The sequence below is a fragment of the Cottoperca gobio genome, chromosome 8 (assembly GCF_900634415.1).
Source record: "Cottoperca gobio chromosome 8, fCotGob3.1, whole genome shotgun sequence".
NCBI classification, from domain to species: domain Eukaryota; kingdom Metazoa; phylum Chordata; class Actinopteri; order Perciformes; family Bovichtidae; genus Cottoperca; species Cottoperca gobio.
Genome location: NC_041362.1, coordinates 19415899 through 19429395, shown reverse-complemented (window position 1 = coordinate 19429395; position 13497 = coordinate 19415899). Strand labels below are relative to the sequence as shown.

The 13497-nt window shown below is 40.3% G+C and overlaps 1 protein-coding gene across 2 annotated transcripts in view; it reads left to right on the top strand.

Annotated features, from left to right (window-relative positions):
- LOC115012365 (thyroid hormone receptor alpha) overlaps positions 1–13497 on the top strand; it is an 82327-nt gene that overhangs the window by 55543 nt on the left and 13287 nt on the right. The window contains exons 5-6 of one of the 2 annotated variants that reach the window (XM_029437946.1): positions 1821–2049; positions 12873–12934. In XM_029437946.1, the coding sequence (XP_029293806.1) occupies positions 1994–2049; positions 12873–12934 (118 nt within the window). In that variant the 5' untranslated portion in view covers positions 1821–1993. Of the gene's footprint in view, positions 1–1820; positions 2050–9986; positions 10119–12872; positions 12935–13497 lie in introns of those variants that run through there. The other variant, XM_029437947.1, reaches the window with a different exon arrangement.

Genomic DNA, 13497 nt, shown 5'->3' with positions numbered 1-13497 from the left:
TTCCTTAACATTTAAGTGCAGTTTCTGGAACTGATTCTTTTTTTTTTAAGTGTTTATCCTTCAAAGTCTCACTAAAATCAACACGTTGCAGTTTTTGTGCTGAATGAGCTTCTTGTTATTGGTCCACACAAAGAAAAACAAGCTTGAAATGCATGTGTCAGAGAATTGTAATACCTTTTACATTTAGAATGTATTGTTATGGCCTGCAAATCAGCTTTTTAAAATGTTATCTAATCCTATTGTTCCACTCTTTATTTCTCTCTTAGTAAAAGGTTTTTTATCACAAAATAAAAATGTACCATGTGTTTGAACCACTACAACCTGAAAGAGACCATGCGCGTGTCTTTACTGATTATCTGAATGGTCTAACTGTAGCTGTGGACTTTAGCCATAAAGTGGGAATAATAGTGCAATTTACCCAAAATTTACAAATCCTTTCAGAGGATTTGTAAGTAGATTATAGTAAATTAGATTTGCTGGAGTCTGTTCCCTCGATAGATGCAGGACTGTAGTGGTGAGCACAGTGAACACAGAGGCTGTATTGTGGAGGCAGAGCAGCCTTTGGTCCGTATCAACACGTGGAATGAGGGGAAAAAGCAAGAACAGCACTCCTCAGGTGTTCCTTTAAGTTGAAGATGATTTGATTTCTCGCTGCTTCTTGCAGCTCTTAGTGTGTTGAAGACATGTCTCAGTCCAAAGCTCCTTTGAATTCAGTCACTGTTTAAATTATACAAACAAAGTCAAGACATGTGTATCCTTTAATAAATGAACAAAGACAAGTATTGTTTGTTAAATTACATGTGTTACAACCAAACCATCAAACACACATTCTAAAATGAGTTAGGGGTTACTTTATTTATACTTTATTTACTTGTATTCCTAGTCTTTGCTGAGACTAATAAATAGAGGTACGGAAGATACACAATAACTTTATCCTCATGAAATGAAGAAAAACATATATAATTGATTTAAATATGGCAGTTAATAAATACAAGAATAATATTTACAGACAAAAGTTAAATGCATAGATGAATAAATAGATAAATGTATGTAAATAATTAGCATATAAATACATGTGTTGGATGGATTTCCTAACCTGTGTTACAGACATTAATGCCTCCCTTAAATTGAATTAATTTTAATTGTCCCAATACTTTGCAAAAATGACATTCCAAACAGCCTAAGCTGTACTTTGTGGTAAATTCTCCGCTGCACCCTGAAATTCATTGATTCCAATGATTTGTGCCGATCCAAGCAAAACCAAAAGTTGAACTTTTGTGCTGCGCGCTTTGACGACAAAAGTACAATTGGAGGAAAAGTTACAGGACACCAGTCTGCGCATATATCTTAGAAAGTGGTTTCCAACCAGCTGTGTTTTAACAATGCATGGCTATCAGAATCTAAATACAATCTGTAATGTATGAACAAGTATGTCAACGCATTTGGTATTATTTAAGTTCCAATATGCAATCCCACCATGAAAAGCTTTGCTGTGATGGTTTTTCATCTCCTCCAAAATGTCATATGCAGATTTGGAGAAAAACGGGTTTCAAGCTGTTAAAATGATACATTTGCCATTCATTATTCATCAATCCTTTTTATTTATTCTAGCAAAAATGCCAAACATTTACTGGCTGCGGCTCCTCTGAAATGAGGATTTGCTGCTTTTCTGTTTTATATATGAAACGCAGCTTCCATATGTTTGAATGACATGTTTACATAGTAAGCAAAGAAACAACGGCTGTAATGTTATATAAATATATATAAATATACGTTAACGTCACTGTTTCTTACTGTCCCTTCTCTCTCTGCCCCTCCAGCTTTCTGATGCTTCTCCTGATGTCCCGCCTACCATGCTCCTCCCAGCCAATTGCTGCCCAGATTCTCAAATGGCTGTCTAATGACAGGGCCGCCGGCGAATGCTGAGCAGGCTGGCGAGGTCGAGGTCCGCCTCATTGTCCTGTGATTGGCTGCTGGACAGGACTGAGGCTACATGGAACCAATGTCCAACAAGCAGGATAGCAACTCATCAGAGGGAGATGAGAAAGGGTGAGTGTGTGTGTGTGTGTGTGTGTGTGTGTGTGTGTGTGTGTGTGTGTGTGTGTGTGTGTGTGTGTGTGTGTGTGTGTGTGTGTGTGTGTGTGTGTGTGTGTCATGAAAGGACAGCAGAGATTATGGATGGATTTGACAGTAGTGATGGATGAAAGAATAGCTGCAGGAATGGATGGACGGGTTGATGCATGAGGTGCAGCTCATCTGAGTCTTCACAGTGCGCACACACACTTCACATCGAACATATATGTAGAGTTGTATATTATATACAAGAGTGGACAGGTGTGGATGCATTCCTCAGTCATGATAAAGGGAGAATAGAAAAGAACAAGTGATTAATAACAGATGAGTTGTGCAGCATGAGCTTTATAAATAGATAAAGAAAAAAGGCTGTAGGAGGCAGAGCTGGGTGGGAGGGGCACATTGTGTTAGTAGGGTTTTTTGGAGAGGTAAAAAGGGAAGACAGAACATTCTGTCACGCTGCCATCTGTGCTCTCTCCGCTTCTCCAGCACGTGCAGTCACACACACATACACACACGCATACACACACACACACACACACACACACACACACACACACACACACACACACACACGCTGCCCTCACTGTTTCATTAAATAAATTCACAGAGAGAAGAAGAAGTGAACAGGAACACTGAGCAAGTTAAATCCCACGTTACCCACGCAGTATGGAGCCACAGCGTGTTTGAGTAAGTCAATTATTCAATAGATAGACAAAAAAAAGGGAAGAAAATTGTCAAATTAATATTTTGTGTAGCATTTATAAATGAAACAATAAGTTGAGAAATAATTTAAGAAATGTATATATATTTCATCATTTTTATTTTCAAAATAAGAATGATAAGACTTTTCAAAAGTATGTTTTTGTTTTATAAAGTCACAATCACACTTTTGTCAAATAATGAAATTATAGCTTTATTGTAAATAATAATTTAGCGGATATATTTGCTTTCATTAATTTAACAAGTGTAGCATCTACAAACTCTGATACCGTAGAAGGCGGTGAAGTTTGGGGTCCACCAATAAACATAGAGAAGAAGAAGAACAAGCGCAGCACGCTCACTAGAGATCCAAATATGTCGCCGACGTTGCATCACACAATTGCAACATTTAACCAGTCCGATCTGTTAGTTTTTGTTGTGCTAACAATAGTGAAAAAACTTCACCAAAATGTGAAGCTGTTGGTTATTTTATCGGCAAGGTTTTCAGTATCGGCTAAATGTAATCTAAGAATCGTAGACGAACCACCAACACAGAGCCCGCTGACATGTTTTTAAGTAAAAAGTAAAAGCATGGCTCAATAAAGGTCATTTTCTCCTTCTCTGCTTGATTTTTCTAAAATTGCAGTGATGATGGGAAGATTAACTTTGACATTAATTACTAAAACTTCATGCGAGGTGACACTACACTATTATAGCTGCTGATATGGAGGATGTTTGGTTCTCTCATACCCAGAAGATGGTGTCTAAGAAAGCAGCTGGAACGGGATGTTTGTGTAGGGAACAGCTGTCTAGTTGTTGTGCAACCCTGAACAATCTTATGTTTGTGCGTTTCCCTTACGATCTCTCACCTAACGCAACCATCAGCCCAACTTTCTGTTTTCTCGTGACTTATTCACACCAAAACATGCTGCATGTTTTTTTACACAATGTAAAAAGTGTGTGTGAGTGTGTGTGTGTGTGTGTGTGTGTGTGTGTGTGTGTGTGTGTGTGTGTGTGTGTGTGTGTGTGTGTGTGTGTGTGTGTGTGTGTGTATTAGTGGAGGGAGCTGGATTAGGAGCATTGAGGGCAGATGGACGCCTCAATCTGTGACATCAACAGGGGATTGTCGCTTTGTTTTGGTGCGCATGTGCTTGTGTGTGTTTCTCACAGTGTCATTGAGCAAACACGTGTCCTTGTAAGCGCTGCCTCATGCCCTAACCCCTCCCCTCTGTGATGTCTGAGTCACAGAGCGTTCTGGACACACACACACACACGAACAGAGAGATGTGGATGCAAAACGTCACATAGCCTGGAGTAGGGGATACTGAAATAGAATTGTGTGTGTGTGTGTCAGATTTTACTGCAGTGTGAAGCCTCTGATTATTTCAGGAGACGGTTGGCTTCCCCCATTGCAATTGAATTTACATCCAAGTAGAAGGACAGTAAGTGTGTGTGGGTGTGTATTTGCGTGTTGAAGTGCCTTTAGAGGCTTTACTTTATATTGCACATGAGAGGGTTGTATTTGTTGTGGTGGGAATGTCCCTGTATATTTGTGAAGTGGAATACTAATCAGTGGTTTTGGGGCACCACTGCGTCGTCAGATTCAAAGCACATTTCTTTAATTCATCTGAAGAAATATATTATTTTAGTAGTAATGGAGTTTAGGGAGTTTTGGCTCGAAGTCGAGGGAACTAGAATTTTGTCACGCTGCAGAGATGTCCCAGGATACACGACATATTCTACAAACTTAAGAATATTTTTTGGTTTGGTACAAAAATAACAACATAATCATTTAAATATGTTTTTCAATGAAGATGAGAATAATGAGGTAAAGAATTATCATTCCCTCTAATATCGCAAATCATATCACATTTTGCAGTATCACTCATTGTTTTTCAAAATCGTTGAGCGCTGGTAAACAACCTGTAGTTCAATCATGTGAGGGGTGTGAGGGATGATTCAAGGTATCTGGCCGACCGTAAAATAACAGGTACTTTCTTTTCTATATGTTATTTTCATGAATGTAAAACTGTCAAATTTGTCAATTTTAAATGGTTGATATGATATGCATGAAAAGATTTAACTGTGAAACTTTGACTACTGGCATAAGCATGACATGATCAGATCCTTTTACTAGAGAAGAGAAGCCGCTCCGTGAGAGTTGACTTCCTGGGTGAAAGTCCTATTCCTTTGCCAGGTGGCTCACAGTGGGAGCACTCCCAAAGCGTGTATGTACAGTGTGTCTGTGGATCTCAGTTAAAACAACAAGGCTTTGATCAAAGCTTATATAGGGTCCGCTCTCAGATTAGAATAAAGCGATGAAGTGAAGGCAAGGACTTGCTCTGAATGCAGCGCACATGTTTTAAGCTTTTCCGATGCAGAGAGCTCTCGTCCTACAGATTGCAAAGGAGCTGATTTCATCGCTGTCAAAGCACATTATTCTACTGGTTCGTGTATGTGCGCACTGAAAGAAAAGTCTGTATGTTTCCTAAGAAAGTGATGACGATAGAAAGAATGGCATCGTTAAATGGTTGAATAGGGTTCATTCAGTCCTTTTCAAAGGGCCATTCTTCCTCTCTTACGGAGGCCTTGTCCTCAGGTAACCCCTCTGTAGTTGTACATTGAGTTTATTAGCTTAAGCAACACAAGCAGACACAACAACAGCTGTGTATTAATTCTCAAGCCTCGTGGCCATTTAAACTGTTGGCAAATAATGAAGTTGTGAGTGATTTGTATATCAAGGCGTGAATGAATCTATGTTCAATGTTTCCTGATCAAGAAATATGTGTTTGTGTCAGAATTGAGTCAAAAATGTCAAAGCAGATTTGTTGTGGAAATCAGGACCGGCTTCAGAATACCTCAAGAATTTATTTAAATACAATAAGCTATTTAAAATAACTTGATAAATGTCATTGTGGAATTGAGATCTTTACATATTGTTTCTGTCTTCTGTAGCACTTTTTAAAATAGAACCACTTTATGGTAAATGGAGATGGCCTTTCAACTGAAGTCTATAATTATTCAAGGTTTCCGCCAGAAAGTAGGGCCTGTCTTTTGACGGTGGCCCGGCGTCCGACTGTTGGCAGCATTAAAGTAGAAATAGAATACGAGTAGAACAAACATTCCAATTCAAATCAACACAGCGGTGGCCATTGTTATGTGCACCGATACCAGTGCAAAAACTGTGAACGTTGTAGCAGCTTTCTGTCGTCCATGCTGAGCAGTTAAATAACCACGGCAAACACTTTAATGTCTGCTCTACCCTCGTTCTGTTTGATGGGTGGGGCCTTATAGTTTACGTGATATCAGAAGTGAGAGTTTAATTCCACAGAGCGTATTAATCATATTATTGACAGTTTGGCTAGCTAAGCTAGATAACGTTAGTTTGTGCGAGCTGGAAGTGTGAGGGCAAAGGACACTGATCTCAGACCTGCTGTTTTCCTATAGTGCATTCAGGTTTTACCAACCATTATAACTATGTTTCCTAACAAGTTTAAAATAAAGAAATGTAAAGTCCCGGTGCTTAGGGCTATAGAGGTCCAGTAAGAGTAAATCTTTCTAACGCCACAACCCCAATATCTTTTCCCATTTTCAAACTTGCAGTCTTCAGATCGAACTGACACTGACTCAAGCCACGTGAGAAAATTTGTCGGATTTTGAACAACAAAACAAACTCTGTGTCCAAGCTAACCTCTGGCTTCATGTGACAGCAGTATGACATGACTTTGTCACGGTTGCAGGCAGGATTTCTCCTCAATTAAATGTAATGCCACAATGTAATTTCATTTTAGCGTGACAGTTATTCATCACATGAGAGCTTGCATACTCACAAATCAACTTTTTATATAAAGCAACTACTATCAGTATTTTGTTCCCTCCTGTACGTTTTGTCCTCTGTTTGATCACCTGACTGTGAAGCGCTACCCTGAAGCTCACCATCAACACAACAGTTGTTGGCTTTACCTCCAGCGGCAGCGGCTCAGCCTGTAGTGCAGACGTAAAGAGATCTGCCGTAGCGGTGCCAGCCAAATAACCTCTCCCTTAACATCAGTAAGACCAAGCAGGTGGTGGGGGATTACAGGCAAGCATTCCTCCATTAACAGAGGCAGAAAGAGAAAGTCAGCCCTTTTAATTTCCTCAGTTTGCACAATAGGGAGAACCTGTCATGGGATCTCCTCCCGGGAACTGTGGTAGAGATGACACAGCTGTGAACATCTTAACATCCTCTGTCATCTAAGGCAGCTCAGGAAGTTCTACCGCTGTGCCGTGGAGAACATCCTGAGTGGCTGCTTCACTACCTTGGGCATTACCAATACTGAAAATACAACCGTACACCTTCCGAATTCAAGTATAGCTGTATAAGTATAACTGTTCCAACAACCACTGACTCTACTTTGGGCTAAATGATTCAGTAATTCTCCGAGCTATCCCCTGCGGTCTCTGGAGGCAGAACATTACATTTGCTAAATAAAATGACAAAAAAACAACCACCAATGTACTGCCCAACCCTAGGGCAGAGTGACACTGATACAATGACACTGATTGTTATGTGTTGCATTTTTGGTCAACCTGGAGCTGGATTTATTTTTTACTGTGCTTCACTGATCTCCCCGCCATTCTGTGGTCTCTCCATGAATCTGAGGCGTTATAAACAATCTGACAATTACACAAGAGCTACTCCAGCAATTCAGAAGTGGACTTCTTTAAAGTTGGGAAACTGGAAAGAGACTTGTAGGAAATTGTTGGAAAGGAATCAGAGGTGGAGATGTCCTGACTTTAAGCCTCTGTCATTGGTCGCGCTTCAGAAACGCAATATCCTACTATCCCCATAATTCAACTTGATAATGTCATCGACCCAGACTTCCTGAGGACTCCTAACAGAACGAGACAGTGTTTATATGTTTGAGTGTTTGTCGTGCTAGCAGATGAAATATAGATTATACATGTTGTACGATACGATTGTCATCCATTCTGTCTGTTTATTTTAAGGTCCTCTGGGATAGCAGTTATAAACACGGGCACGCAGCTAATCTGCCGATCGGGCATTTCTAACATTTCTGATTAATATCGGATGGTTGGTGAAATAATTCATCATTAATGAGGAAAATATGAATTCCATTTTCAAAAATGTGAACAACATATTTTAAGCTTCAGGTAGTCTGTTTATTTGTCAGGTACGACTCACTCAGGGGTGCAGCGGGTGGAGGCACCATGCGGGTGTGGGTCTCTAAATTTGAGAAAATAATTTTGGATGACTTCGGAGCCGATCAGAGCATCTCGTGCGTGCGTGATCAGCAGAGGTGATTTAATGACGATGACACGCTCGATACAGCCACAAAGGCTTTTAACCTTTTACTCAGGACCACACATGACAGGGTGGATTAGTGTGTGGCATCAGCCTTCTGCAAACAACTGTTATCTATTGTCTAACAGCAGCCTCGTGGTTCTGACAGGACGCTGAACCACTGCTCCATCACTCTCCTCAACACCAGCTCTCTAAATGTAAAAGCAGCAGCTTTCTTTAAAAACAACCTTTTCAGTGCTGGGCCTGACACAAGGGTGACATTAGAAGTGGGGGAGAGGAAATAAAGGAGTGGTATCAAAGGAGACAAGGAAGGGAGAGAAGATGAATCAAAAAGGAAATATTCACCATTTAAATAAAAGTGAAAAAGTATTTTATTTGGAAAGAAGGACTGAGCCGAAGAGAAGAAGACAAATCTAAAAGAATTAAGAATGACAAAAGTCCAGTTTTTGCTTAGTCGTACCACTTTCTCCTCAAGTGTTGCCTCTTACCATTGCAGTTGCAGCTTAGCTTAACATCCGTCTTTAATAAATATGCATGTTGCCTTCATGTTTCAAACACATGTTTTAATGAGATATATATATTAATGGCTTTTTCTTTGTCATGTATTTGATTGCTGTCTATGACACTCAAGACTTAATAATCATTAAAAAGTCATGAGTGTCATTGCAGACAGCTTAACATTGATTGAAAAAGTAGAGGCCACTGGATATAATTAGGGAATGTTAAAAGTATTTTTGTTAAAAGATAAAAAGTCAGAGCAGCAACGTGGTGAGTATGACCTGATTGTTCTTCCGTAAAACAAGGTTGATATCATACAGACTAGAGGCTTCTCCAGGAGCATAGAGCATCCTTTCACAGTCTCATACATCCTCCATGCACAATATAATTGAGATTTTCACTTCCTGAACCTCACTGATGCTCTAATAGCAAGCAGCCTTTTCCTAGCCTGCCACGCCCCCTGGCTATTATTAGAATACTTTGATCTGAGAATGTACAGTACTTGAGGGTGCTGAGCATGCTGTTCATTCAACAACACTGTTCATGCTACTTCTGTATCCAGGTGCAACTGTGACCTTAACAATAACTGCTTATGATTATACCTGGAGAAAAAAGAGATTATAGTGCGAGATATCAAGCATCTCTGTGTCCTCATAAGACTTCCCTCCGCTGGTTCGGGGAGACTGCAGCAGCCCGCTGTTATGTAATCTAGTTAGCATTAAAGCTTAAGTGAGGTTGGATGTAGAGAGGCAACTTTATTTTGGTTTTGTTCTCTCCTGGGTACACAAATGAAAAGAGCAGAGTAGAAGGGAGAAAGTGACAGGAGTATGATTGCAAAAGAATAATCATATATGCCAGCTGACGGAGAGATGGAAGAATAGAGAGAGAGAAAAGAAGAGGAAAGATACAATCGATACAGAGAAGCTAGGTGAGGAAGATGGACATGGTCGAGGAGAGCTTGGGAAGGGGATGACAGCGAGCATGTCACCAGGCAGAAACTACTCATGCACACACAGACAGGCAGAGAGGGAGACGAGAAGGGTGAGCTGGGGAGAGAGAGAGAAAGGCGGGGGGGAAATAAACAGAGTAGCTGTTCCTCCCAGCAGCCAGTCTGAGGCAGAGAGCTGCTATTGCCTCGGATATCTCAGCTGATCGCAACAGCTCGAGGCGCTGCTCCACACTACTGTACTTCACTGGGATGGACTTGAGTGCTCGGGTCACTGGGAGGTTGCTTCAGCGTGGCGGTGGCCGGGGATTTAAGGACCTCCTCTTAGAGGTTTATAAATCAACGAAAGCTGCTGTTAGCCACTCACACTCAGACTTCTGCTTTTGAAGAAGTGGAACTATTGCAACACTAACAGACGGAGCAACCACCGTCTGTTTTCAATATTAACAAAGCTGACTGGGACACATGCAGGGACTCAACTACACTGCTGGGAGGCTGAAGCAGTACAAACGATCTGCTGGGTTACCTTCTCTTCTTCTGAAATTCCTGCAAATTGAGCAACATGCATATCTTACAGCCGTACTGCATCAACAGGTCTGTGTGTGTGTGTGTGTGTGTGTGTGTGTGTGTGTGTGTGTGTGTGAGAGAGAGTTAAGAAACTGTGACGTCTGTGTCAGCTTGTATTATTGTCCTCACTCACATCTTGGGTTCATAACAATAGTCCACAAATTGGATTTCCAAGCGGTTATTACATTAAATATCTGGAATCCTCAAAATAAAAACAGGGTTCTTTTCATGAACTAACTCTGTTTTTATTGTTTTTTTGTAATTAGTAAGCAAATCCCCTTAAAGTAGTATTTTATGTTTCTTTGGGGAGATTGGTGCCTGGCCAGTGGAGCAACGGATGTAGCTGTGTTTCTTCTTTAATATTTTGCTTCCTTCTTTTCATTGTGTGGGAGGTCATATCAGTTGTTAATGCATGTCTGTGATTCTATAAGGCCTGCTGACTTCACAGGGAACCTTTTGTGGAAGCCACCACAGCATCTTCCAGCTGATGATCTTCCAGCTGATGCCCTCAGGACGGAGCAATAGACTGTATCTGTAGTATCATGTGTTCCCAGGGTGGTGTATTTAAAGACTTAATGTGAGGACTGCTTTTGTCCATCGCTGTCTGAATTGAAGGACCCACCTTTTTGAAAATGACTCCGATTTTAAGTTGTATGACATTTTCAAATCGGATCTCATTGCCATTGTAAACTGCATGTGATGTGCAATAATGGAAAGCTGAATAAGTTGAGGAAAAAAGCAAACTGTGCGCTTTAGCCTCTTTTAACTCATTGTTTTGGTTATCCAGCTCAGACTATGCTTGATAAAACCACTGTACGCTACCTGCCCACAACAAAACAACAAACAGACCAGCTGGTGAACATAGTAGAGCTGCAAATATTAATCGAATCGACAGAAAAATACTTGCTATCGTTTGAGTAATCTTTCAAGCATAAATGGCTGAAAATGCTGTTTTCAGCACCTCAAATATGGAGAATTCCTGCTAATCTTTGTTTTATATCATATTAAAGTGAATACATTTGGGGTTTGGACTGATGAAACAAGACACCACCTTGGAACTTGAGAAACTGGGATGAACATTTTCTAATATTTTGTACATTTTACAGACCAAATGATTAATTGAATAATCTAGAAAAGAATAGGCAGATCATTCGATAATACTTACATGGATTTACATGTGTCAGGTGGACAAACAATATTCCAATGTGATGAAAAGGTTTGTGATTCTTCTTTATCAGGGTTATGTATATACCAGGTGATTCCAGCTTGTTCTGCTGCACACTAGTGACCAGAAATGAATTATTGCACCTATAAATTACACATTGTCTCGCAGTTATTAACATACTTCTCTCACTGTCGTAGTTTTTTTAATCACTAGCCTTCCAGTTTGTGGAATTATAATGTCTTTGTACTCACTACGTCTGCTTTGACTCGCAGCCAAATAATTATTTCAGTTGGTGTGTTTGCATGGGTTAGGGGGAACACTAGACCTCCAAGGTTTACATGCCCACCTCCATCCAATGAATTTGATTAATTACTTCTTGTTGTGGAAACACTGTCACAAGCTCCATAAAATGAGGTTTATTGAATTAGTTAGAGGCAGAAATGATCATGTGGGTGTTTGTGTTTATGTAGCTCACCTCACAGGGATCAGAGAGGAGACCATTTCCCACCATGTTACTGCCTCAACATGTGCAACAGCAATAGAGTTAATACGTTTGCTCGACCGTGAAGAGCAGCAAGAATAGAGCAAGAGACGTCAGAAGATGAGAGAGAGAGAGGAACAGAGGCAGGGAGGGAAGAAGAGAGCAGAGTGGTGTTACCTAATACTGCTCATGGAAGTTTAGGGAGGAGAGGAGAACAGAATTGTACAAGAGGACCGAAGGAAAGTTGAGGGAGCGGACAGGAAGAAATGGGGAGTAGCCAACGTGGGAGGGACAGGGAAAGAGTGAAGTAGGGAAACAGGAATGGATTGGGGATGTGGAGCAAACAGACAGACATGGGGATAGAGAGGACTGTAACCCTGCAGCCAGGAGCAAAGGCAGACTCCATCCTCTGAGAGTAAGACAATAGTAAGGAGAGCAAGTTAAAGAAAGAGATGGGAGGTGGGGAAGAAATATCTATACGCTATACATCCAAACACTGAAAGCACCAGATGTGCCAGGCTTTAAACAACCTAAAGTTTTCAGATAAAATCTACTCCCGAAGATGTCAGCGGAGAAAGAGAGATTGTGTGGAAAAAGAAATTTCTCAGACATCCCTCGGGTCGAGTAAAGTTAGCTGCTGTTAAACTTTGGATCAAGATTGTTCCAAAGCGGTCAATCACATACAGTGGGCAACTACTACAAGGATTACTAGCATATTGCATTGAATAAAGGAAAACATTCCGTTAGCTTAATCAGCATTTTTATATAAAGAATGTTTGCAACTCTGTAGCTCTAGATACCATTCAGAACTACGTACTGTGGTGCTGCAGAGATGTCCAGCCAGCACATCGTATTCTACAGATTTAAGAAAAAAATCTTTGTTTCAAACAAAAAAATCACAAAATTAGCATGTATATGTTTTAATGCACATTAGATGAATGATGCAAGAATGACCATTCCCTCCAAATAATTGCAATTTGATATTTTTTGCAAATTCTTCAGCCCTACAATTCACCAGGTAACCGAAACATGGTGGATCCATAGATAACGCCAAACGATAAGTTTTTCATTACAATGTTTTTCACATTGTAACATTGCTCTCTCCTTCTCTTCTCCTTCTCCCCGTCTCTTCCAGGTGGCCAGATGTGCCGAAGAGAAAGAGTAAGAACAGCCAGTGTCCGGTGAAGAGCGTGTCTGGTAAGGATTCATCACCTTCGCCTCTTTGTGTTTTTGTCATCAAGGTTTCTTTTTAGTGTGTTGATGTGCTGGAAGATGTGTCCAGTGATCAGCATCCCCTTTCAATGTGTCATTACTGTGATAATCTCCTCATCATTTATCTTTATATTATCTTCCTTCAGAGGCTTTGCTGAACACATATTAGCTCACCTAGGTGACCAAAACCTGAGCTTAAGAGATTTGTTTGAGTAGATCTGCAGATTGATCTCTTAAGATACAGAACTACCACATTAGAAACATTTGGGACCAAAATGGTTTTCAGCTTTATTATTTTATACAAATTTTACATGACCAACAATTGGAACATCCTGCATGGTTATTGAAAGATGAAAAGATACCCCTTATTAAATTAAAAGGTGCATAACCCTATAAAATGCCAATGTATTTAAGTACTTAACTTTATTATGTGACTACGAATCCGCTTTCTTTGAGTGTCGTCAATACTTGATTTTATTTTGTTGTTGTTTGGTGTAGCGTTACAAGTACGGATACTTCGGTTTTACAAGCAAGGCTAAAGCTAAACA